This window comes from Opisthocomus hoazin, chromosome 12, assembly GCF_030867145.1.
Source record: "Opisthocomus hoazin isolate bOpiHoa1 chromosome 12, bOpiHoa1.hap1, whole genome shotgun sequence".
Lineage (NCBI taxonomy): Eukaryota > Metazoa > Chordata > Aves > Opisthocomiformes > Opisthocomidae > Opisthocomus > Opisthocomus hoazin.
The window spans coordinates 4321363-4344045 of NC_134425.1; the positions used below are offsets into that span (position 1 = coordinate 4321363).

At 55.5% G+C, this 22683-nt stretch overlaps 2 protein-coding genes across 10 annotated transcripts; one reads left to right on the forward strand and one right to left on the reverse strand.

Annotated features, from left to right (window-relative positions):
- Nucleotides 1-51: 51 nt before the first annotated feature.
- Nucleotides 52-14802, forward strand: ZNF821 (zinc finger protein 821). Of its 8 annotated transcripts, none has more exons than XM_075434018.1 (8): nt 52-279; nt 483-610; nt 1980-2067; nt 8922-9047; nt 9579-9721; nt 10258-10362; nt 11283-11449; nt 12140-14801. In XM_075434018.1, exons 3-8 carry the CDS (start codon nt 2028-2030, stop codon nt 12792-12794), a joined length of 1236 nt encoding a protein of 411 aa, XP_075290133.1. In that variant the 5' UTR covers nt 52-279; nt 483-610; nt 1980-2027; the 3' UTR covers nt 12795-14801. The 8 variants fall into 8 exon arrangements, with proteins under 8 accessions (XP_075290133.1, XP_075290136.1, XP_075290135.1 ...); XM_075434021.1 differs by having other exon boundaries at nt 12253-12527; XM_075434020.1 differs by lacking the exon at nt 52-279 and adding an exon at nt 299-372.
- Nucleotides 14803-15840: 1038 nt separating this feature from the next.
- ATXN1L (ataxin 1 like) lies at nt 15841-22641 on the reverse strand. Of its 2 annotated transcripts, XM_075434012.1 has the most exons (3): nt 22601-22641; nt 20185-22415; nt 15841-18309 (listed from the first exon to the last, which is right to left on the reverse strand). In XM_075434012.1, exon 2 carries the CDS (start codon nt 22303-22305, stop codon nt 20221-20223), a length of 2085 nt encoding a protein of 694 aa, XP_075290127.1. In that variant the 5' UTR covers nt 22306-22415; nt 22601-22641; the 3' UTR covers nt 15841-18309; nt 20185-20220. The 2 variants fall into 2 exon arrangements, with proteins under 2 accessions (XP_075290127.1, XP_075290126.1); XM_075434011.1 differs by having other exon boundaries at nt 15841-22415.
- Nucleotides 22642-22683: the final 42 nt, after the last annotated feature.

A 22683-nucleotide genomic window follows, 5' to 3' on the forward strand; every position in this document is an offset into this window, starting at 1 on the left:
TACCGGTGAGTCAGTGCAGCTCCCGATAGGCGCCCGCCGGTACCCGCCTCCCCCGGCGCGGACGTTCCGGCAGCGCAGCGTTCCGCCCGCGGCTCCCGCTGCCCCTTGCCGTGAGCCCCGCCTCTCCGGGGGACGGGAGCCGCCGGGCCGTGGGCGAGCGGGCGAGGGGGGCTCCAGGTCACTGAGGACCCGGCGGCGGTGGGCGCCTCCGCGAGGGAGGGCCGGGCCGAGGCTGAGCCCGGCCCCGGTGCCGCCGCTGCGTGCCCCCGGGCCCCGCCGGTAAGCTGGCCCGGCGCGGAGGCGGCTGCGCGGCGCTGAGCATGGCCCGGGAGGGGCCGGAGCGCAGCGGCCTCCGCCGCGCAGCGCGGAGCGGTTAGTTGCCAAACGGCCGCGTCAGTTCGCAACGCGCCGGGCAGCTTCGAAATTAACGATAAAATCGTGATTTTGTTTTTTTTTGTTTGTTTGTTTTTTTGACCTTGCAGGGTAAGCAAGATCCCGGCGAGCTCGGGCGGCGCGGGGGCAGCCGGTTCCCGAGCCGGGCTGGGGCGCGGCGGCGGGGCCGGGGCTCGGGGCCGGCAGGGATGGGCCGCGGCGGATCCATGGAGGACAGGTGAGGCGAGGCGCTGCCCGCTGTCGGGGCCGGGGGCTGCCGGGGCCGGGGGCTGCCCGTGCCCGCGCCGCGCGCTCCGGCGCCGCCGCCATCTTGCCCGTCTGTCTGTCCGGCGGCCCTTTGTCTGTCCTTTGTCTGTCTGCGGTGGGACCGCGTAAGGCGGGCCGCGTCCCGCCGTCCGTCTGTCCGTCCGTCCGTCCGGCTGTCTGTCTGCCCGCGCTGCCGGGCGGGGGTCCCTCCGCCCGGGGAGCGGGGTCTGTCTGTCCGTGTGTCCGTCCGCTGGCGGGCTGCGGCCGTCCTGCCCTCCCCCCGCGCTGGGGCTGCCGGCTGGGCGCCTCTGGGGAGGCTGGCGGGGTTCCCGTGTCCGTCTGTCTGGGGAGACTGGCGGGGTCCCCGTGTTTGTCTGTCTGGGGAGGCTGGCAGGGTCCCCTGTCCGTTTGTCTGGGGAGGCTGGCAGGGTCCCCTGTCCGTCTGTCAGGGGGGATATGGGTTCAACTCCTCCTTTTGTCTGTCCGTCTGTCTGAGGGGACTGTTGGCATTGATTCCTTCCTCTGTCAGCCTGAGGACGAGGAGTCCATGTTTCCCCTCCTTGTAAAGTTTGAGGGGGTCGGTGAGGGACAAGGGGAGAGCATTCCCTCCCCGGGCGATGAGGTGTCGGGGGTCCCTGCCTGGCTGAGGTGGGGTTTTGGGGGTCCCTCCCTGGCTGAGGTGGGGTTTTGGGGGTCTCTCCCCGGGCAATGGGGTGTCAGGGGTCCCTCCCTGGCTGCGGTGGGGTTTTGGGGGTCCCTCCCCAGGCAATGGGGTGTCGGGGGTCCCTCCCGGGGTGCGGGCCGGTGCTGTGTCCCCACCTGCCCGGAGGCCCCAGCAGCAGGGAGGGTGCAGCGGCCCTGGAGCTGTGAGCGCAGGGTGGCCGGGTCCCTCGCGCACCCGGTCTGCGGTACCGGGCTGGGTTACCCAGGGCCCGCTGCCAGCCCGTTGGGCCTCGCGACCCCCCAGGCTGGCTCTGGGTGGGCGCCGGAGGCAGGGCAGGGTCTGCGGGCTGGGGTAGGCTCCTGCCCCGTCAGCCATGGTCAGGGGCAGGAGGGAGAAGGGAGTTTGGGCTGAGGCTGCGGTCGCCCGTGAAGTGGGGTGCTCGGCTTACTGTCTGCTGGGGACAGGGTCGTGGGTAGCTTTGCTTGCGGACTGGGTGGGACTGGCCGTGTGCAGCAGGCTGTGAAGCGCTGGTGGATGGTGCTGGGTGCTGGCGCTGGCTGGGGCCGTGGCGGTGCGGAGCAAGCGCTGCGGGCAGCGGGGTGGGCAGTGGCCCCGAGACCCCCGGCTGCCCTTGGAAGGCTCCAGCCGGGCGGGTGACAGGCTCTTCTCTCCTCAGGTGAGCCCTCTGCTGAGGGGACGGACTGCGCTCCCAGGTCAGGGAAACATGTCCCGGCGGAAACAGACCACTCCTAACAAAGTTCACTGTGAGTATGACGTTACGCAGCGCTGTGGGAGCCTTGCCCTAGCTGGATTGCTGGGAAGTGAGGTGGGGAGGAGGGGAGTGATGGAAAGGTGCGGTTCGAGGGGCAGCGGTGGTTGCTCATGTTTCACCTTAGGGATTGTAAGAAGAGAAACGGAGCTCTGTGCATTGGGGGAGCCTCGGCTGTGTCGGGGCGTAGCAGGGCAGGGATAGGCTTGAGCAAACAACTAATGCTACGAAGGTGGGTGTGTCTGTGCAGGGCCTGTAGCTGTGCTTTGCATTCCCACTCTCACAAGTGCAAGTTCACGTACTGAGAAATGTGACTTCAGGGCTCTGGCCTGTCTTAGGTAGCAAAGAAAGTTCTAGGCAAGGTGGTTGGAGTGTGTGGCCGAAAGCTGGGAAATCCTAGGTTCAGATCTTTGCCCTACGACAGCCTCAGCTGACTGGCCCTGGACATGTTACTTCAGCTCACTGTACCTCAATTTCCTACCAGATAATGTAAGTAAAGCCGTTTGCTCTTTCCTTGCAGGGAATGGGTGGTGGCTAAGTCATTTGCTGGACCGCTGATGCTATCTGTCAGCTCATCCTTGAGCTGAGCTGGTAGGACAGATCCCTGTTTCTCCAGCATTGTCGAGACCCTGGCATTTGATAGTGAAAGGGCTGAAGATGCTGCACGTCAGCGCTTCCTGTGGGCAGGCTACAGCGAGATGTCGGTGGAGCAGGGAGACACAGACGGATGTTTGGCTGCGAAGGGGGAACTGCACAAACACAGCTTTTGTTTGACCAGTTGCAGCGGAGGGAGGTTGGGGGGACTGGAGCCGTGCCCGTGTGCCTACCCAGCTTTGTGGCTGGAGACACGTTTGGAATTTGGGCTGGAATGAGGAGAACAAATTTCCACTTTTGTAGACCTGTGGAAGCAAGGCTGAAGAGAGGGCCCTAGGCATCACTAGGCTGCAGTAGCTGTCAGGAGTATGGGACAGAGCTGGATGCTGCAGCCCTAACACTGCCTGACTTTGCTGATGCTGCTGGCTTGCATGTCTCTGTGTTTCTCTGTGCTGCCTTTTTGTGCGGGTACGGCACCAGGAGTCTGCGCATGCTGTTCTCTGCGCTAGGGGAAAACACGTCGTGGTGTGGCCAAACACCCTGCGCACTCGGTGAGTGTGTGGGGAGAATTACCTCCACCTGGGACTTGAGAGCCCCCTTGGCTGCTGGAGCTAGGCTTGGGAGAGCTGACAAAGCCTTCCTCGGTGGCCAGCGCGAGAGCCTTGAGGCGTGGTTTCCGCACCGACTGGTGCCCTCCGATTCCTGCTTCTGGGCGCTGGGTTCAGCAGCGAGCAGAGTCCAGCTTTGATTTGCCTGGCAGTACATTAATGACTTTGGAATTGTCTTCCATATAGAAATTTGGTACGTCCTGTGTTTTGTCCTGTCATGCTAGTAACACACCTTGTGTCCACACACATTTCCTCTGAGAGTGCCCGGGTATTACTGCTGCCGTTTAGGTCAGACGTGCTTAAGGCGTGCACTTATGCTGTCTCCCTGGTGTAGAGCCATGGTGCCTCACGTGTGGAAACCAAGGGGTACGACAGCTCTGATGGTGCAGGGTTCCACGGTGGGCTGTTTTCTGCACTCTGCTGCGTAAGGGTTATGTTCCTCAGAAGCTTGTGCTATTACGTACACACCTATACATATGACGGAGTTCAGTTGTGAAGTATTTTCACAGTGAACGTTGCTTTTTTTATCTGCAATACAAGTGATTGTATCTCCAGTTTTGGTCTCAGGGGAAGCTATCTGACAAACATGCTACCGGTGGGCATGAGGTTGAGGTTGTGGCATCTGGTATGCCACAGAGAGGAGTTCTGGGACCTGTTCACCTCCTTGACGTTCCTTGACGTGCAGTACATTGCTACAGAGCAACTATTCAACAGGAGCCATCAGGAGCAGCAAGTAGGACCACAAGAAAATGAAGTGACTGAAAGATACAAGGAATGTCAATGGTGACGTCTCCACCTTGGGATGGAAAATCTTGTCTGTCTTGTGCTGAACACCACCAAATCGTTGGGACTTCTCTGTCTACCTGGATTGCTGTGTATCTGGAGGGCCCAGAAATGCCATGCAGTGCACTGACAAGGATAATCGGAGAGAGCGTCAGCTCCAGGAACTGGGTGAGCCGGCAGAATGAGGAGTCAGGCTGAGACGTAGCAGACACGTTACGGAGACTTCTTCACAGGGACTGAAGTGGTTGGGAGGAGAGGAAGAAAAGGGACAGCAGGTACGCAGCTTGTTACGCAGTTGTCTGCAGCTGGGGTCTGATTTGGCAGGCTGCGGGGCTGGGGAAGTGCTTTTTGGGGTTGCATAAATACCACTGCGAATATCTGACTGGACAAATTTGTGGGAGGACGGTGCCTACTTCTTCCTTGCATGGCTGCTCTGTGTTATCTTCCCTCTTGGATTCACTAGGCCAAGTGACAGCTACAGATCTCCTCTCCCTGGCTTGCTTGGTGCCTCCTCTTTCCAGGGTTACTTTCCAGGCTTGGCATGGCCCTCGCTTAACCTTGCTGTCACGACCACATGGTTTGCTGTCCTCACTTAGCACAGAATCACGTTGTTTGGCATGCAGAGCAAGTGGCTGGCTGGGAAGTTGTGTCGTTACGAGTCAAAGCAGTTTTAAACAGAAGTCTATGTGTAAGGAAATCCAAAATAATACAGAAACAGTGATAAAAATTACTATTAGCACAAAAGTCTCCTTGTGCGTGATGGCCAGGCCTTCTGCAGTTTTAATTGTAGTCATTTCCCCTTTGGCAGGGCTGCAGCACATTATTGGCTTTTAATTGTGTTTTGCCACATGGTGCATGAAAAACACACCTGACAAAGTGGTAGCAAATAAAACTGTGTGAGTGGAGTATACTTACGGCATTGCCCATTCTGCATCGAATTGAAAACTGCAGTGCAGTTACATTGTTCCTGTGGAGATACCTTAATTGGTTCAATTTGGTCTTTATTTTCTCCCAGACTCTAAAGTATAAAACCTCTCTAAGCAGTTCATCTGATCTTGCATTCAAGCCCATCCGTTGCTGCGCTGTCACTCCCTCGGTTACGGGCTACTCACTGTTCTTGTGCTTGCCAAAAATTCGCTGCAGGTGTTAGCGTGCACTTCTGTTTTCTCTCCCTGCTGTCCCATGAGCAGCTTCTCTTTCTATTGCTTGTACCCTTTGCAAGTGATGCTGATTTCAGAACTCTTGAGAACAGCTTTCGTCAGTCAAATTAATTCCCACTTTCTAGCTCTATTTCTCATGGTCCCAGTATCCCATTAATCCTCTGTTTCCTTCCCTCTGACACATGTTCTGTCCTCTTCAGTGTTCTTGAGTGCTACTGTCCATAATATTCCCAGTTAGAAGAGAAAGTATCTTGCAAGAAATAGCACCTAGCGTTCAAAACCGAGCAGGAATGTTACTTGCATCAAAATCCTTGGTTCTTGAAGGGCTCTGTGGGCTGCCGTTGTTAACTCTTTCAATTGTGTTGTTTTTCATTTCAGTAACCACTACAGCAGTGTGGACAACCCAGAATAGCGATGGGGCAGGTGGACTAGATCCACAGTGGTGGAAACACTTGCAAATTTCAGGTCCAGGAAATGAACACAGAGAAGACCTACATGAACAGGGACTTTAAATTGATGTACAAGGAGGGAATAAAGTGGCTCATCTCTGAGAGACCTTTCTGTTTAGGAAGGAAGACAGGGGAACGATGCAGTTTTGTTTGATTTTGTTTTGTGGATTTTGGGGTGGGGGTTGTTTGTTTGTGTGTTTATTTTCCAGAACCCCCGAGAGTTATCCTGCATGCACACAGTTCAAGAAGGGAAGGGCTCAGGAAAAAAAATCCGAGCTGATACACCACCAGATGCTAGCAGTCGTAACTGCCCCTGTTGCACAGTGCCACAGGGCTGCCCCCCACCTCCACAGCTGCTCACCTGGCATCCCACTCACTCGCAGGATTGTGGAGAGGAGAACTGGAATGCAAAGCAGAGGCATTCGTATGGTCTTGCGCTGTCCTACATCTCTAGCTGTTTGTAAAACAAATACGGTGACTTGTTCTGGTGTTGTGGTCAGCCTGCAGCCCTTTTTGAATTTAATAAAGAAAATTCTGGAGAAGAGTCTGTGAATTCAATACTGAGCATAACGTCCTTTACTGACAGCCCTGATCCTAAACCTGTTGCCTGTCTGACTCCCTTTCCAAAGGAATGTAAGTGCACTCAAAGTGGGGTGGCGGGGGGTGTCGGTGTCTGTGTGTGAGCGTGTGTGTGCAGGAACAATAAAAGCGTAACGCTGTGCCTGTCAAACGTTAAAGCTCTAAAGCTTCTTCAGAGCAGGACTTTGTCCAGCGGTAGATGAACAGGGCACTCTTTTCTAAGTTCTTTTGGAGACAATATTAGTTTAACACATAAGAAATTCTGTGTAAGCTAAAGATAGCGTTTTTAAGTTTGTCTTTCCCGATGACATGATGCTGTGTAGATGCAGAGTAGTGGAGAATGCACAAGATGTCACCTGCTAACAGCACTCGTTTCGTTAACAGTTTGCATTGCTGGCTGTAAGCTGAGAGTCCCCTGCATCGCGCTGAATCAGTGCTGACCTCGTTCTGGGTGTGTTGTACAGAGAAGCCACTGGCAGACACGATCACTCTCGTAGTTGTGGTGGATGCTAGTATTACTGGTAGAAGTTCCTTCCTCAGTCGCCTCGTACAAAGATCACAGCTTCTAAAATCCTGCAGGCTGTTTGCGTAGTCAGTGTCCGAGCAGGAACCTGCCTGCCACCAGACTCCAGGCTGCTGCTGGAAATGTAAGGCATCTGGAAGGGGAAAGGGGGAAGAAAAAGAACACATAACGGCTTCCCCTGGCAGTTGCAGTGGGGTTTGGGAATCCTGTTTTCTAACTCCGTCACTGGTAGAGTGTCTCCCACCATAGTTTTACATCTGTCCTCTGTTCTGAAGTTTTCCTCATTTCACCATACTTGCTCTTTGTCTTGCAATGCTTTTTTGGTCTCTGGGCTTTTATCCTGGTGGTTTGTGGATATCTGCTGCTTGGAGGGGCACTGCAGTTCTGTAGCGTCTGCTGCGCACGCGGTCTGTATCTCAGTCCCACCAGCATGAGGTGGTGGTCCAGACATAAAAGCAGCACTCCAGGTTATGAAAACCTTTCCGTGCTGGAATGGCATCTGATGGGGGTACGTGTGTCACAGCTGTTGCGATGGCACCTGCTGCTTTCAGTGACGAGTAGATTCAGAGTGCTCCTCAGCACCTCTCTTCAGCCCGCACGGGTTATGTTCCCGACCCTTCGCTACAGAAGGCTTTCTCACATTTCTGAAACAAAGTGATAAATGCCTTCAAATGCTTTTGGAAACCTCCATGGGGGTGTTGGGAACTAAAACTCTTCTCCCACGCTCTCTGTGAAACTTCTGAAGGTCTTTGAAATCTTCCATAGATTACTGCTTTTCAAAGCACTGCCAGGAGTTGAGAGGTAAGCACCAGAAAGGCAGTGTGAGTGTGAACGTGGGGCAGAGCTGGCTGAAACGGCTTAGCGTGTGGGAGCGTACCTGTCCTCGTACCAGGACCAGTGCTCTCAGTGGGTTAAGAGTTCAGTTTCCTGGTTATTCTGATGCCAGTTGTGGCCCTGTACTAAAAGGGTACAATTTTTTTCTGAAAGCTTTTGTTTTTCTGTGAAGAATGCACTGTGTCTTCCTGAGCATTTTCACATTTATGCTTTGTGGTACTCCAGAACTTACAAATCAGTTGATGAATTCAGCCCAAAAGCTAGACTGCTGGGAACTTCAGCGCTTTGTACCAAGCACTCCCAGCTCATCCGCTGAGAGGCAAATCACAACTACACTTGGAATAAAGTAACTTGTTTTGTTTAATATAAAAATTCATGGTTGTTTTGTATTGTTCTTTGGAACCAAAAGTTCTCCTGAGCAGGGATTGCTGTAGGTAGTTTTCTCTCAGAGACCCACAAATAATTGCCCTCTCTCAGTGTGTTTGCCATCTCCTCTCTGGGTACCAGTGATCAGTGTCTTTCAGCAAAGCAGACTGTAAGCTGTCCTAAGCAAGCAGCTCGGCTTTCGGAGTTCGTTCCATTAGTTTTCTGGTTTGAGCATGTGAAGTGTCACTGAGAGTCATTTTAGCCAGAGCCGCTCCTGGGCAAGGCAAGGCAGTGAAGCAAGCTGTCCATCCCGTGAGCAGGAGAACAGCAGCGCTGAGCACAAACACCTTTGAGATGGGCAGCTCGTCCTCAGTGCTCCTGGGCCAGGCGGTGCTGACACAGCATGCCCCTGGTTTAGTGTCACTGCAGAGGGCAGAGGAGGTGCCAGGCTCACAGGGAGGTACTTGGTTTTGTGCAAGTTGTCTGTTACAGCAGGGAACAGGACTGAACGATTTGGAAGTCGTACAGCACTATGCCTGATTTGGGATACTGTCGCAGTCCCTGCTGCCTGGAGCTGTGCTGTAGCTCTGTTGGCAGACAGCTTGGTAGCAGAGAAAGCCACCTGGCTACCTATGGCTGATACGTAGGATCTCACATTCTTTTTTGTGGCTGCAGTGGCATAGAAAGAGTATGCAGAGAGCAGCCTGATGCTGGACGCTACCACTAGCGAGACTGTTCTAGACCCAGGGACTGGACTCACACCAGCAGGTACAGGAGGCTGGTGTTGCAGGGTGGGCAAGCAGAGAGGTCTCTTAAATGCTTTCTGAGAGGTGACTTCAGAGGTTCTGCGCAGTGCAGGTGAGCAGTCCCACACCTCTCATGTATTTGGCAAGCCTTGGTGGGGAAAGCAATGGCATGGCACCAGTCTGACTCTTTGTCCTTGTGGCTGCCAGGGGAGCAAGTCTTTGCAGGGCTGGAGGAGCAAGCCCGCCAAGCCATGATGAAAACCAACTTTCCTGGAGCTCTTGGGGACCAAAGGCCAGCCATTCATCCGCTGCAAGACCCTGACTCCAGCAGCAGTGAGTTCTGTGCCTCCCAGTAACGGCAAGGTAGTGGACTGGGGAGACTCTGACAAGGGGCGAGGCTAGGTGCTGTGCAGCTTCTGGGGGTCCTCTGAGGACCATCTTCCCCATTTCCCACTCAGCGTGAGGCCTTGGCTCCTGTGCAGGACTTCGTGCCGGCAAAGAGCCAGAGCAGGGCTGACTCCCTGAGGGAAGGCGAGCCCAGAGCCAAGGAGCACCATGACACAGGCTGGGCAGCGACCTTGCCGCGGGGACGCAGCCCCGACTTACCAGAGCAGGGTGGTAATGGCGGCGGGTCCAGCTGGGGGTCCAGTGACTGTCAAGCAAGGCAGGGTGACAGCCCAGGGACTCTGCAGAGCATTTCAGTCCCTGAAGTGCCCCAGCCTGAGTTTAAATGGAGCCCCTGGCTGGAGGGGGTGGGTGGAGGCCCCGGGTGATGCTGGTCAGGGCAAGTAAGGCCCCTGCATGCCCTCAGGGTCCTGACACTGGGAATAACTACGCTGGGAATAACTGCTCTTCGTGTTGCAGGTGGCAGTGACGATGAGGAGACCACCCAGGATGAAGCTTCTTCCCATACATCTGAGGAGGACGGTTCAACGGTAAAAGTGAAGAAAGAATTAGAGAACGCAGAACAACCTGTGGCCAGGGCCCCGCTGATCAGAGAGCATGAGGCAAGTGTGTACTGGCTCTGCCCTCACCTGAGCCTCCGAGGGAGGGGGAAGGGTACTGTCTAAACACCTCCTCTCCCCACCATGGCTTCTTATCTTTTTCTCCCTTCCACCTCCTCCAAACAACATCTCCTGGCAGGAGGAAAGGTATGAAGAGCCGCTGGGCTGCCGGGAACAGGAGGCAGCAGGCACAGACTGCCGTTCTCCTGGCTGGCCAAGATGGTAGCACAGAATGTGCCCCCGTCCCTCAGTTCTGGTGCCCTTCTCTGGCTGACCTCCCCTTCCCTTCTGCTACAGAGCCACTGTGCTGGCAAGAGCCAGGGTGTGAACGGAGGCTGTGCGGCCTCTGCCCGTTCTCCTCGAGACAGCAGGAGCTGTGCTCAGAGGCTCCATAAAGGGAGTTTCAGACTGTGGGACTGGTGACCCAGCACTTGACCTGGTCAACGCCTGCGTGCGGTGTTGACTAGATAGTACGGGAGGGCGAGGTGGCTGGGGAGGGATCTGTGTGCCTGACCCACGGCGGCTTTTCCTCCCTGTAGGTGCCTGAGAGTTTGACTGCTGACCCTATGCTGGGGCTGTCACAGTGTCCCCTCTGCCAGCTGGAGTGTGGAAGCAGAGAGCAGCTCATTGCTCACGTATACCAGGTAGGGGATGGTTCCAGGCTGCGGGGTATCTCTGGCCTTGAGCCCCTTGACCCTCCTTAAGCCCCAAATCCAGAAACGACCCATAACACAGGGTAGCTTTGTTCTGGTCTTTGCAGTCACAGAACTGAGCTTCTAGCTAGGATGTGATGGAAGTTTACAGCAGTAAACTGTCCAGAGGGTGTCCTGGGGAAAGCATCGACAAGGCACCGGTCTGCAGGTCTGGAAAACACAACTCTGTCCCAGGGCAGTCTATGCAAGCAGTTCCAGGCTAAGATCAGGCAGTTCCTTCAGACTAAACACGGAAGCAATTTTTACATCATTCAGTGAGAGAAGAAACCCTCCTCCTAATCACTCAGTTATTTTGTACCTTTATCACAGTTCCTATCCATGAAAACAGCTGTTCTTCCTCTGAAATGATTCCAGTATTGCAGAAAATCTGTGCTGGAGTCTCAGAGGTTTTGTTGTCAGTACTCATTTTCACAGCACGTCAAAGTCTGTGAAAGAAGGAATGAAGCAGAACTGAACTGGCCCCTTACCTGCACCAGCTGATTGTCTCCATCTGAGCGCTTCCTCACCAGCATCGTGCCTGCTGTTAGTCTGGTCATGCTTTGTCCAGCAACAGCAGCTCCTCAGATGCATTTCTGAAAACAAGGGTCAGGTCCTGTGATCCAACCAGTTTGGCCTTAATCGTTTCTCTTGCACTGCAGCGAAGCTGTAGAAAGGTTTCCTCCTTGCTGTTTGACCTGTGACACCCCAGATGTCTTGAGCTTCGTCTAGGAGCTGTCAAACAGAGGTTTAGTGGTAAAGTGTTCCCGTTCCACAAGGCTGAACAGGATGGTTTGCCATATCTGTTGAGCGTGCCTCGGGCTGGGCAGGGAGCTGGGCAATGTGTAACCAACAACCTAGGGCTTGTTTTGCAGCACACGGCAGCTGTGGTGAGCGCCAAGAGCTACATGTGTCCTGTATGCGGCCGAGCCCTCAGCTCACCGGGATCCCTTGGGCGACATCTCCTGATCCACTCAGAGGACCAGCTGTCAAACTGTGCTGTGTGTGGAGCACGCTTCACCAGCCACGCCACATTCAACAGGTCAGGGTCACGCCGGCTGGTGAGTGGGCTGGGGGACCCACGTTAAAGATTAGATGGATTGCCTTAAATGACACAGAAGTCATGGCTCTGGACCCACTAAGGCCTGTAGGAGAGTTGTTAAGGGTTGTGAACGCCCCCAGCGAGTGAGATTCCCTCCATCCCTTCCTGCTTGCAGCTCTGCATCACCTGCCGAGACCTCCACAGGCTGTGCTGCTAGAAGGGTGTTCCTTAGCTCTGTGAAGAACTAGAACTGTGCAGATCAGCTGCTTCCCTTGCCCAGCAATCCATCAGAGTAGGTCTGTACTGCCCAGATGGGCTCACCATTTCCGAGCAGGACTACCGGCAGAAAGCCAGATGTTCCTTGTTTGTGTTCTGCCTGGTGGAAGATTATCCACTGACTAGTGGAACAGGGCTGAAAGGAGAAACACAGAGATGATGGGGAGGAGCAGCTCGCTGGCTAATTCCTGCTGTTGCGCTCTTCCAGCCCAGATACTGCCCTGGGCTAACCCACTTCCTACCCCCGCATATGATGTTGCTGCGTTTTAGATACTCAGAGACCTTTGTGGGCAGGAATGGTTTAGCAGAGGCCGCTGTCGTGGGCGGTAGCAGGGGCACTGTTCACTGCAGTCTGAGATGGGGACCCTTCCGTCAGCGCCAGGTCTCTGACTCTCTGCTCTTTCTGCTTTCCAGTGAGAAGCTGCCAGAGGTGCTCAGTGCGGATCGCCTGCCGGCACCGCAGAGCGAGGGCCCCTCCAGTGTCGAGGGGAAAGACATTGCCTTTCACACCCCTGTGTATCCTGCAGGCATCCTCCTAGTGTGCAACAACTGTGCGGCTTATCGCAAGCTGCTGGAGGCCCAGACGCCTGCCATGAGGAAGTGGGCCCTGCGTCGGCAGAACGAGCCCTTGGAAGTGCGGCTGCAGCGTCTGGAGCGGGAGCGCACGGCCAAGAAGAGCCGGCGGGACAACGAGACGCCTGAAGAACGGGAAGTCAGGCGTATGCGGGATCGAGAAGCTAAGCGCCTGCAGCGCATGCAAGAGACAGACGAGCAGCGGGCACGGCGGCTGCAGAGAGACCGGGAAGCCATGCGACTGAAACGCGCAAACGAGACCCCAGAGAAACGACAGGCCCGGCTCATCCGGGAGCGCGAGGCCAAGAGGCTCAAGCGGCGCCTGGAGAAAATGGACATGATGCTCCGGGCACAGTTTGGCCAGGACCCTTCTGCCATGGCCGCTTTGGCAGCTGAAATGAACTTCTTCCAGCTGCCCGTGAGCAATGTGGAGCTGGAGAGCCAGCTGCTGGGCAAAATGACCTTTGAGGAGCAGAGCAACAGCGCGCTGCACTAAGCTACAGCCCAGGACTGTGCCACCTCTGCTGCACCAGCAGACTTCTACGCTCAGGAGGCTGCTGTGGGTCCCTGGCTGACTCCCCCTGACAGCTGGTTCTGGTTTTCTCCCGAACAGAGGAGAACAGAGCTGAGAGACGTCTGCTAAAGTAGCCCTGGCGGGAGCAGATTCTGGGGATACAGTCTGCTCTGGGGGCCAAGTCACAGCCTGCAAACAGAGGGAAAATAAATTAATGTTCACATTACTTCGTCCCCTTCTTGACCTTTTGTGCTCTGCCCTGTTCTTGGACCCTTGCCCCATCGAGGGGTTTGGGCTGCTGCAGTCCTGCTGTAGGTAAAGGCCTGCCTCACTAAAAAGGGATCTTGATTACTGCAGCAGGAGTTACGGAGCTGAGGACTTTGATAGTCCACAACTCCTCTAGGAGTAAATCCCTGGCAGTTTGTGCCCATAAAAAGGAAGCAAAGGAGGATGTCGTCTCCCTGGAAATGGCTGCGCACACCCTTTCTCTTGACGCTATCATTATGTGATTATCTGCAGTAGCATCCACGGAAAAACTAAGGGGAAACTGAGTTCCTGTTCTGAGATACCCCATATAAATACTAACAGAAGGGCTGACCGAGGTAAGCAAACAGCAGACGAGTTTGCTGGTTTACTCATAAGTTAATTTTCACTTAAACAGCATTTCAGGTTTGCAAGTGAAAGAGGTGATTGAAGGGTAAACAGTCAGGGTAGGTCAGCTCTCTAGTGCTGTGTGGATTTGCTTTCCCCTTTCTTTAGCACTGGTGAGGCCACCCCTGGAGTGCTGCGTCCAGTGCTGGGCTCCCCAGTGCAAGAGAGGCACAGACATACTGGAGAGGGTCCAGCAAAGACAGCCAAGGCACTGGAACATGACTCCCCTGAGGAAAGGCTGGGAGACTGGGACTGTCAGCCAAGAGAAGAGGAGGCTTGAGGGTGCAGGGGGCGGATTGTATCAACAGTTAAATATCCGAAGGGAGGGTGTGGAGAATACGGAGCCAGGCTGTGTTCAGTGGTGCCCAGTGACGGGACTGGAGGCGATGGGCACCAATGGGAGCACGGGGGATTCCTTCTGAACATCAGGAAACACTTTGTCACTGTGCCGGTGACGGAGCACTGGCAGAGGTTGCCCAGGGAGGCTGTGGAGCCTCCATCCTTGGAGATGCTCGGAAGACACAGTCCTGGGCAGCCGGCTGTGGGGGGCCCTGTGTGAGCAGTGGAAGTTGGACCAGGTGAGCTGGAGGTCCCTCTGCACCTCAGCCATGCTGTGACTTCGCAGTAAGCTGAGCTTATTCCACCATTTCCACACAGCCAAATGCAGCGCTGCTCTTCTAGGACCAAGGATCATGCTCAGGTTATTCATTCTCCTAGTCAGTTCCTCTGTGACCAGCAGTGGCTTTCAGCAGTTGCTGCAGATAACACCGTGGGGCGAGGGGGGGCCGTTAGTAAACAGAAGCACGCAGGTAGCAAAGCAAGGTGCTTTTGGTTCCACACTCAGCAGCAAAACCAACGACAGTCATGTGGAGAAGGGGTGAGCTGGGGAGGAGCCATGGAAAGCTACGATAATGAGTCTGGAACAAACTGCCAGAGGGCAGGGAATTTAAGCCTCCTTGAGATTATTCAAGAGTTAGCCAAGGCAAATCGTGATCATAGCCTGTACCTATATGAGAAGGTTCCCACTGCTAACAGAAATCATTATGAAACTGTGCAACTAAGGAAATTAAATCTAGGCATGTTTGAACCGCAGCAGGCAAAACATTAGCACAGAAGGACTCACAGGGGGACAAAGGGGTGGTACGCTCCCCATTATTTGGTTTCTTTAAGAATGAGCATCTAAAAGTGCACGCTGTAGCCTTGCGGTTTCCAAACGTCAGCCACCGACCACTGGTGTGCCATACATCTATGTTGTGTAGCCTGAAGACCCCCACCACATTCACAGCACTTCCAGCTAGGGTCTGCAGTGTAGTCACGGGGTGGTAGCACTGGAACAGGCTGCCCAGGGAGGTAGTGGAGTCTCCTTCTCTGGAGATATTCCAGACCCGCCTGGACAAGGTCCTCTGCGGCCTGCTGTAGGTGACCCTGCTTCGGCAGGGGGGTTGGACTAGATGACCCACAGAGGTCCCTTCCAACCCCGAACATTCTGTGATTCTGTGGAAACACTACTGCCTTCTCCCCGAGAGCTGTCTCTCTGCGGTCAGTCAGAAACGGTGACCACAAGACCCCTACCCGAGATCGTAGGAGTAAAGTTAAAAGAAGCAGCAAAACCTTTCAGTCAGACTACTTCGAAACCTGATTTTTCCTTCTTTTCTCAGTTTGAAAAACTTTTGATTGAAGTCCCTCAAAGCCCTAGTTAATGTCTGCAATAGCTGCTTTCAAAGTGCATAATGTTACCGTTTTTTATGACAATGAACTAACCTTAAAGTCTTGTGGACACTTGCTACAAAAAGCATTTAATCTTTTCAATACTATGATCTCCTCCACGAGCCACTGCATCGTCTTGTTCCTCACCTTACAGAAGCCATTTCTACATACTGCTCGTCACCTAGAACTGACGTCCGAGAGCCATCCTTGCCTCTCTCACTTGGGGAAAAGGCACCAAGGGAAAGGGTCTGTTCGGTTCCGTGGTACCTCGTTCCTGTCCTCCTTTGGTCTCTGAACTGGTCTCTCGCTTTTATTCTTACCTCTGTCCATTTTCATGCTCAAACCGACAAAGTCTGCTCCCCACAGTATTTGCTCTTGCTCTACCTCGTGTTTGGCTTGCCTAGCAGAGGTGGGGCTGCAATCGGCAAACCGCAGCTGAAACTTTCCCTGCAGAGTCACTGGCACCTGATCCTTACTCCAAGGGGTTCAAGAAAGAGACTACATAGAAGCACAAATATTTGAACACAGAGTTAGCGCTTACAATCCAGCTGTCAGACAGCCTTCACCTCGCCCTTGTCACAAGCCTCCAGATCACTCTGATGAGACTGGAGAAGCCACATCCTGATGATCATTGATGCTACAGACAAGCAAAAAGTCTCAAACGCCAAAGGAAAAGCTATTGGTTTATATATAGATATATATATATATATAGATATATACTGTGTTTACAGAGTCAACAAGTTAAATGCAATATTCATAAGAGCCTTAACAATAAAAATACAATCTGTGTGTAGCCAAGTACAGACTTAAAATGGTAAAACAGGAAAAAGGATCTCACCAAAAGTACAAATATACAGTACAAATTGATTTATTTAAAACAGTTACAAAAAAAGCACAACAAAATAGAGATTATCCTTAGAATTATTAATGCTTTGTTAGAGATCAGGTAGGCGGAAGGGGGCGGGAACAAGGTTGGAGGGGAGCACCTGACTAGTTCTAAGGCTTTAGATACAATGCGGTCGGTTACATGTTAATACAGCCATTACATAACTGGGATTATAGTCAAGGGATCAGCACTTATCTACAAAGACCTCCTTGCCGCAGGGCAGCCCAGCCGGTTCGGTTCCCCGGTGCCACGCGCCCGTTCCTCTGCCATGCGTGGGCAGACCCTGGCACTGAGGCGCCGTGAAAGCGGAAAACGACGACAACGTGCACGGGCGCTTGCAGGGTGGGGTGGCAGCAGCCGAGGAGGACGCTGGGGGCAACGCTGTCCTCCATGGACAGATGTGAAGGCCGCGGAAGGGCCTTGACCATCGGCATTTTAAGCCATACACAGAACACACCCTGGGCCAAACTCTCTACAGAACGTGCATTCGTAGCCGTCTTAGCAGCTTCTGCAAAGGTTCAGGCCCTAGGACAGCCCGAAGGACAACGAGCAGTTGTGAGCGACACTAGGGAAAGGCACATGTACTGCTGTGGGCAGGAACTAGCATTTGGGCTACTCAAGCTGCTGTAGTTTCTTTCACAATATTTTCTGAGTAACAAGGATTGTTAGTTCTCTACAGGGAAAAGTGACTTCAAGTGTGGGGTGGGGATGGGGGGCAGGGACACTTAATGTGAAAAGTGCATTATACTTGCGCGCCTGCTGGAAAGGGGAGGCAGAGGGGCCTCTGCAGCTTTCCTTCTTTCCAGACAGAGCTTCCTCTGCATAGTCTGGTAGTGATGAGCGCTCGTCGCTTGGAGCAAGTCTCCCGTTCCTGGAGCAACGGTGTACGCACAGCCTAGAAGCAGGCCTGGCCTCCGCTGGGCGGCTGACCCAAGGAATGGCTCACGAGCCGGGACAGCTGGCCACAGACACCCGTTACTGCGTCCCACGACCCCCGCCGCAGAGCGCGGGCTGTGCGAGCTGGCGAAGGCCAAGGCTGGGAGGCCTCCTCCTCCTCCTCTGGGCGGGGCAGACCACAGCTCTCCTCCCCTTCACAATAGCAGCAGGAAAACAGTGTATTTCTCTGAGAAGCCTGTCACATCTCTGCCAGCAGAAAAGCCTGGATAACCATCTCATTCCACAATGTCTTCCTGGCTTTATCTCTTCCTTTCCCTGTAAATCTAAGAAGTAAAAGCCTCCTCCGTGGGCTCACTCACAGCCTTTCTGCCTGCAGCAGAGCCTGTCTCACACGCTCCCTATCTCAGAAGAGCCTCAACACTCAACCACAGGCGCTGAGCAACACAGCCCAACCCAGTAAGGACCGATTCCAGTGATCACGAGTACTGCTAAGCTGGGCTGGGGGGCTGCCCCTGGCCCCCTCCTGCCCACCGCCTTTGGGGCCAGCAGCCAGATGCCCAGATCCTTCATCTCAGTGCCCCACGCCGTTGCTTCCGCAGAAGAGGAGGCAGCTGAAACACGCACAACAGTGGGACGGACAGGGAGTCTGGGCAGAAGAACCGGGGTCAAATTCACCCTGGCCTGTTCTGCAGAGCTCAGAACCATGCTCGGCAGGCGTGCAGCCAGCCAACGTCCAGGGCGAGCACCTGCCTACAGTACAGAGCTATTTCAGCCACAGCATCTTGCCTGACGCACCAGTGTCTGCCTGGCCAGCCCACTGCTCAGTGCGGCTGAGACCCAGCAGCAGTTACAGCAATACACAGAGATAAGGCAGGCCCTCCAAACCCTCCCTCTAGAAGACAGAGTTCTGTGTTGGCAGTTGCACACGAGGGGCTCTGCACCCTTCAGCTGCTCAGACGTCCCCTCCGTGCGTGCAACCAGCCCACCTACATTCACACGCCACACGTATGCAAGAACCCTTCCTCAGCTGCCTGCCACAGCTCTTAATTCCTCCGCAAGCACCATGCAAAGAACAGGCAAGAGAACGTGGGCTCCTCTGCCTGCGGCCACAGACACCCTGGATACCCTGAGCATTGAGTACTAACCAACATTAACCGAGGTCTTTGCGTAGGAGAGTCCAACGAACAGCAACTGTGAAAGACACCAGGCGACGAGGCCGGGCACGTGGCCCCAGACAGGACATTTTACTGACAGACGGTGCCGAGAAAACGGCATCTGTTCCCACAGCTGCTGCATCCAAGGAGGCAGGATCTTCACGTGACAGCATCACCACGACGTCACACACGTGCAATGCAGCTGAGGAGATCAGAAGCAGTGTGTCACTGGGGGGAAGCTACGTGTGACGCAGGCAGCATCCTCATTCTGGAGAAAACCCCACGAGGCACGAACACTGAAGGCATGAGCAGCGCGTATCTCACCTAAGGCCTGAACAGAAACTGTCCCGGTGCAGGCATTTCAAAGGCAACAGAAATGGCTAGCAACGTGCTAGGAGAACAGGACTGATGGGCTGGAAGGAAGGGACATTCTGGAGACTCTCTGATTCGCCTAATGCCCAGGGCAGAGCACCCCCCCATTGCCCAGTCAACTGAAGCCGACCCGCTGCAGGACACACTCCCGGAGAGTGTGCAGACCAGCCCCGAGACACCAGCACCGCCAGCTGCCTGAAGGACGCTGCACCGAGGAGAGGTGCTGGCACAAAAGCCGTCCAGGGGAAGAGAGCAGCAGTGCCCTAGAAGCCAGGCATGCCCAACGGAAAACTTCGGGAAGAAGAGAGAAGGGAGCGGGAAAGCGGTACGCTGAACATCGGGAGCAGCATCAGGACTCTCGCACCAAAGAGAAACCCTCTCAAAAGCCTGGTCCTAGCACAGAGACGGGCACCGTAATACAAGGAATACTTAACCCAAGTGAAGTCCGTGAAGACTCTTATCCTCAACATAATAGTGACTATTTTTTTACTCTAGCTAAGCATCTAGAGCTGGTGTTATAACACACCATCAGAGAGGGCAAATTAGTGTAACTACAGAACCCTTCACTTGAATGGAGTGTTATTACCGTAACGAGGTATTAATATGCATTTGTATTAAATCTCACTGTGAAAAAGACTACTCCGCTTTTACCACCTTGTTCTACAGAGGAACTCTGAAGTGAAGCATCAGAAAAACTAACACAAAGACACCCCAAAATGCCCTATGATGTTGTGATATTTTGAGAGTCCCTACAGTAATCACAGAACTGTACTTAGCAGAAACTTTGTACCTTGCCTGCACATGCACAAACACTCGTCTCGTCTCGAGCTTATTCAGGAAACTGCCTGCAGGGAAGAAAAAACCACCCAAACCCAACCAAAAAAACCCAACCCCATTCACCCATAGGCTACACCTCTGCAAAAGCTATAAGCCCAAGAGATTTTTTTTTTTTTTAAAGTTATTAACATGGGAAGATTTGATTTGGTGGCAAATAATTAAATGTATTTTATAGCAGGAAACTGATGTCACCCACCCCAGCTCATGTCCCATCCCAAGTGCTTAAGTTTCCCGTTCACCTACACCCCAACCCATCCTTTTGGTCCTTCCTCTTGAATTTCTGTGATTCATTCAAATCTGTACATTCTTTGCAAGAAGAAAGAGCAGTTGGATTCAGTGGAAGAGACATTAAACAGAACCACCAGAGAAGCACCTCCGTCCCGCCCTCACGAGCTCCGTCGGTGAACGGTCCTTTTAAAGTGCATGTGTGAAGAAAAGGGATACTGGGAGTAGAGCCCCCTAAACTCCAGTGGGGACCCATCTCTCCCCACCGCGAGAAAGGAGGAATAAAATCTTCAGCAATTTTATCTGCTACCTTAAGCCGTGCCTGCCCTCCTCATCTCCCCACCTGCCCTGAATGCTCAGGCCCTGCCCTGCAGGGACTCAGTTATTCAGGGCGGTGTGAGAAAGCCCCAGCCTCCAGCCCCGGGAACGCCCTCGCCGCAAGCGCGCGAGCACACCCCTGTTCTCTACCCCAGTTAGCCTGTTGCTGCTCCCTGAGGCACCGGAGCCCTCCCAATTCCCCAAGAGGAACTGGTCAGCCACTGAACTGGATGGAATAAATCCAGTCCTGCAGGGCAGAAAGCAGCCTCGCTGGTGAACCTGTCACAAAGTCCGTGCAATTCCTCCACCTGACGGTGAGGCTCACCTGCAGGGCATGCCCTAGCTCGCAGCTGCAAAGGGATCACTTCCCTGCATTAGAACGCCCTTCGATGGACAGCTTGACCTCCTGGGGGATGAAAGAGGGACGGAGCAGAGAGGGCCGAGGCTCCTCTGCCTGCATGCTGTATCTTTGGAAGCCTGGGGCTGTCCAGCTGTGCTGACCGCCAGCCTCAGGCTGAGAGGGTTCTGCGTGAGAGCTCTGGGCCGCGCCATCCCTCTCGGTGTGGCTCTTCCTTTCAGCAGCTCTGTCAGACGGTTCTCTGGACCCCTGAGCTGTTCGTTCTGATCTCTCCCTGGTAGGCATCGGCATCGGCTGATCTGTGAGAGGGGAGTTAGCCTGAGAAGCAGAGCTGCTGTTCATGCTCTGTAAACTGATTGATATGCAGACGTCGCCCACTTGCAGCCTGTGACAGGGCAAAGCAAAGAGCTGAGCAGTCCGCCCCGGGCTACAGGAGGACCAGCCCTGGCCGTACACGAAGAAGGGATGCTCCGGGGGCACATCAATGCTCACTTTACTCTGTTGCTCCCCGACCACAAAATGCAGCGTGACGAGCCCAGGCCACTGGCTTTCCTGAATATCCACCACGGTGCTGGAGTCGATCTTCAGGCCCCCGCTCACCTCCGCGCTGCGGACAAAGTCTTGAGTCTGCAGGTCCTCCACCCGCTTCAGCTCTCCTGTAGCCAGCTGGATGATGGCTCCCTTCATGAAGTGGGAGGGCAAGTGCGAGGTGCTGGACGGCTGCAGCTGGGCCAGGTCCTTTTCCAGCACGCCTCCTCGCGTCTGCGCCTCGGGGCTCGGCCTCACCAGGGTTTCTGAAGCGGAAGACCTGATGGGCTCAGACCCAACGGGAACCAGGACTGGCTTGCCGTTGGCTATCACCATTCCTTTGGTCAGCTGTCTTTGTCTAAGCGGCTCTTCGGGGGACCTTAGGTAGGGACTCCTGGGCTGGCTCTTCTCGGCAGCAGCCCTCTCCACCGTGTTCCTCAGCGTGTCCTTTGCCTCCCCCTGCTGATCAGGGACATGATGGCAAAGGTTTAAAGGGCTCGGGTCATCTTTCCTCTGGGCCGCCAGAACATGATAATCCTGAGACGCCAACACCCCCACCACCCTCTGAACCTCCAGATCAGTGTCTGGGGTGCTCCTGTGAGCTGGCACAGAGACCTCTGTTCCCAACGTCTGGTAACCCGAAAGGAACTGTCCATCGACCACGCATCCTGCGGCCGCCCCTGGCAGGCAGTCTTCAGCTTTGCCGCTGGCGGAGTCCACGGCCTCGCTGGTCCTTCTCACCACATCGTGCTCCAGATGCCTCTGTCCGCCGTTGGCAGCGGCCACCTCTGAACTCAGCTGACTGTCTTGCTGAGGAGACTCGGGGCTTCCGCCTGCCGTGGGTGTCTCGTACGCCGAATACCCCGGCGCGAGGCGGGACATCTGGTAATAGACAGGAATCCTCCCCGGCGCAATGTCGACCGGCTGGGTCCCAGCGTGGTGCTGCATCTGGCCAGAAGGAGAGACTGCGGGAGCAGACTTGTTGAAGGTGTGGGTGGGAGAGGTAGTCTGGGGGGAAGGAGCGGCTTCTTCCGCGAAGAGAGAGGCGTATGGCACAAAGTGGGGGACGTGGGAGGCGGTGAGGTTGGCGGAAGGAGACAGGAGAGGGCTAGGCAGGAAGCCGGGGGGGACTGCGTAGGGCACCGTGTAATGGGAGCCGACGAACTGCAGGGACGCCGGCGGGATCTGCGCGTAGTGGAGGGGGGGGTAGGGCACCCCCGGGTGCGGGATCATGGGTGAGGTGACGTTGAAGGCGGGGGGCAGGGGGCTCACGTTCACCACCGGGTGCAGGGCCGTGGGCGAGAAGGTGGCAGGCGGCACAGCCACTTTGTAGAGCATCCCGTACTGGTCCACCGTCAGCCCCGCCACCGCCTCGGCGGCCTCCCCGGGGCCGTAGCGGGGGGTCGCGGGGCCCGGCCCGGCCGTCCGGGCCCACTCGGGGCCCTCCCCCGAGGCCTGGGCTCCCCCCGCCCGCCCCGCCTCGGTGCCGGTGCTGGCGGCAGGCAGCTCCCGCTTCTTCGGCGGGAGGCACTCCTGGCTCCGCTCGTGGCCCGCTCTCATCGTGCCCCGCGCTCTCCCGGCAGCCCCGGCCGCGACGCTCGTTCATGGGGGCAGCCGCAGGGGCTGCCGCACGCCGGCTCCCGGGTCCCCGCCGCCGGCCGCCGCCTCACCTGCGCCAGGAACAGAGGGAGCCGTCAGCGCCGGCCCTGCCCCGGCAGCCCCGGGAACGAGCGAGGCGGCGGCCCCCGGCCCGACCCCGCGGCTGCGCCCGCCCCACCGCACCGCAGCCCCCCGCCGGGCCCCGACCCGCCGCGGCCGCGGCCCGCCCGCTGCCCCCCGCCGCCCCGCGCCTCACCCGCCATCGCCCGGCTCCTCCTCCGCGACCCCCGGCGCCGCCCGCCGCCGCCTCCGGCCCGACCCCTCCCCTCCCCGCGCCAG

Bases quoted from the DNA above. Each gene is read 5' to 3' on its own strand.
- ZNF821 (XM_075434017.1), top strand. From the start codon at position 8,879: ATGGCATGGCACCAGTCTGACTCTTTGTCCTTGTGGCTGCCAGGGGAG. The intron at 10,363-11,282 runs GTAGGGGATGGT...CTTGTTTTGCAG, and splicing joins TCATTGCTCACGTATACCAG to CACACGGCAGCTGTGGTGAG. The intron at 11,450-12,139 runs GTCAGGGTCACG...TCTGCTTTCCAG, and splicing joins AGCCACGCCACATTCAACAG to TGAGAAGCTGCCAGAGGTGC.
- ATXN1L (XM_075434012.1), bottom strand. From the start codon at position 22,305: ATGAGAGCGGGCCACGAGCGGAGCCAGGAGTGCCTCCCGCCGAAGAAG.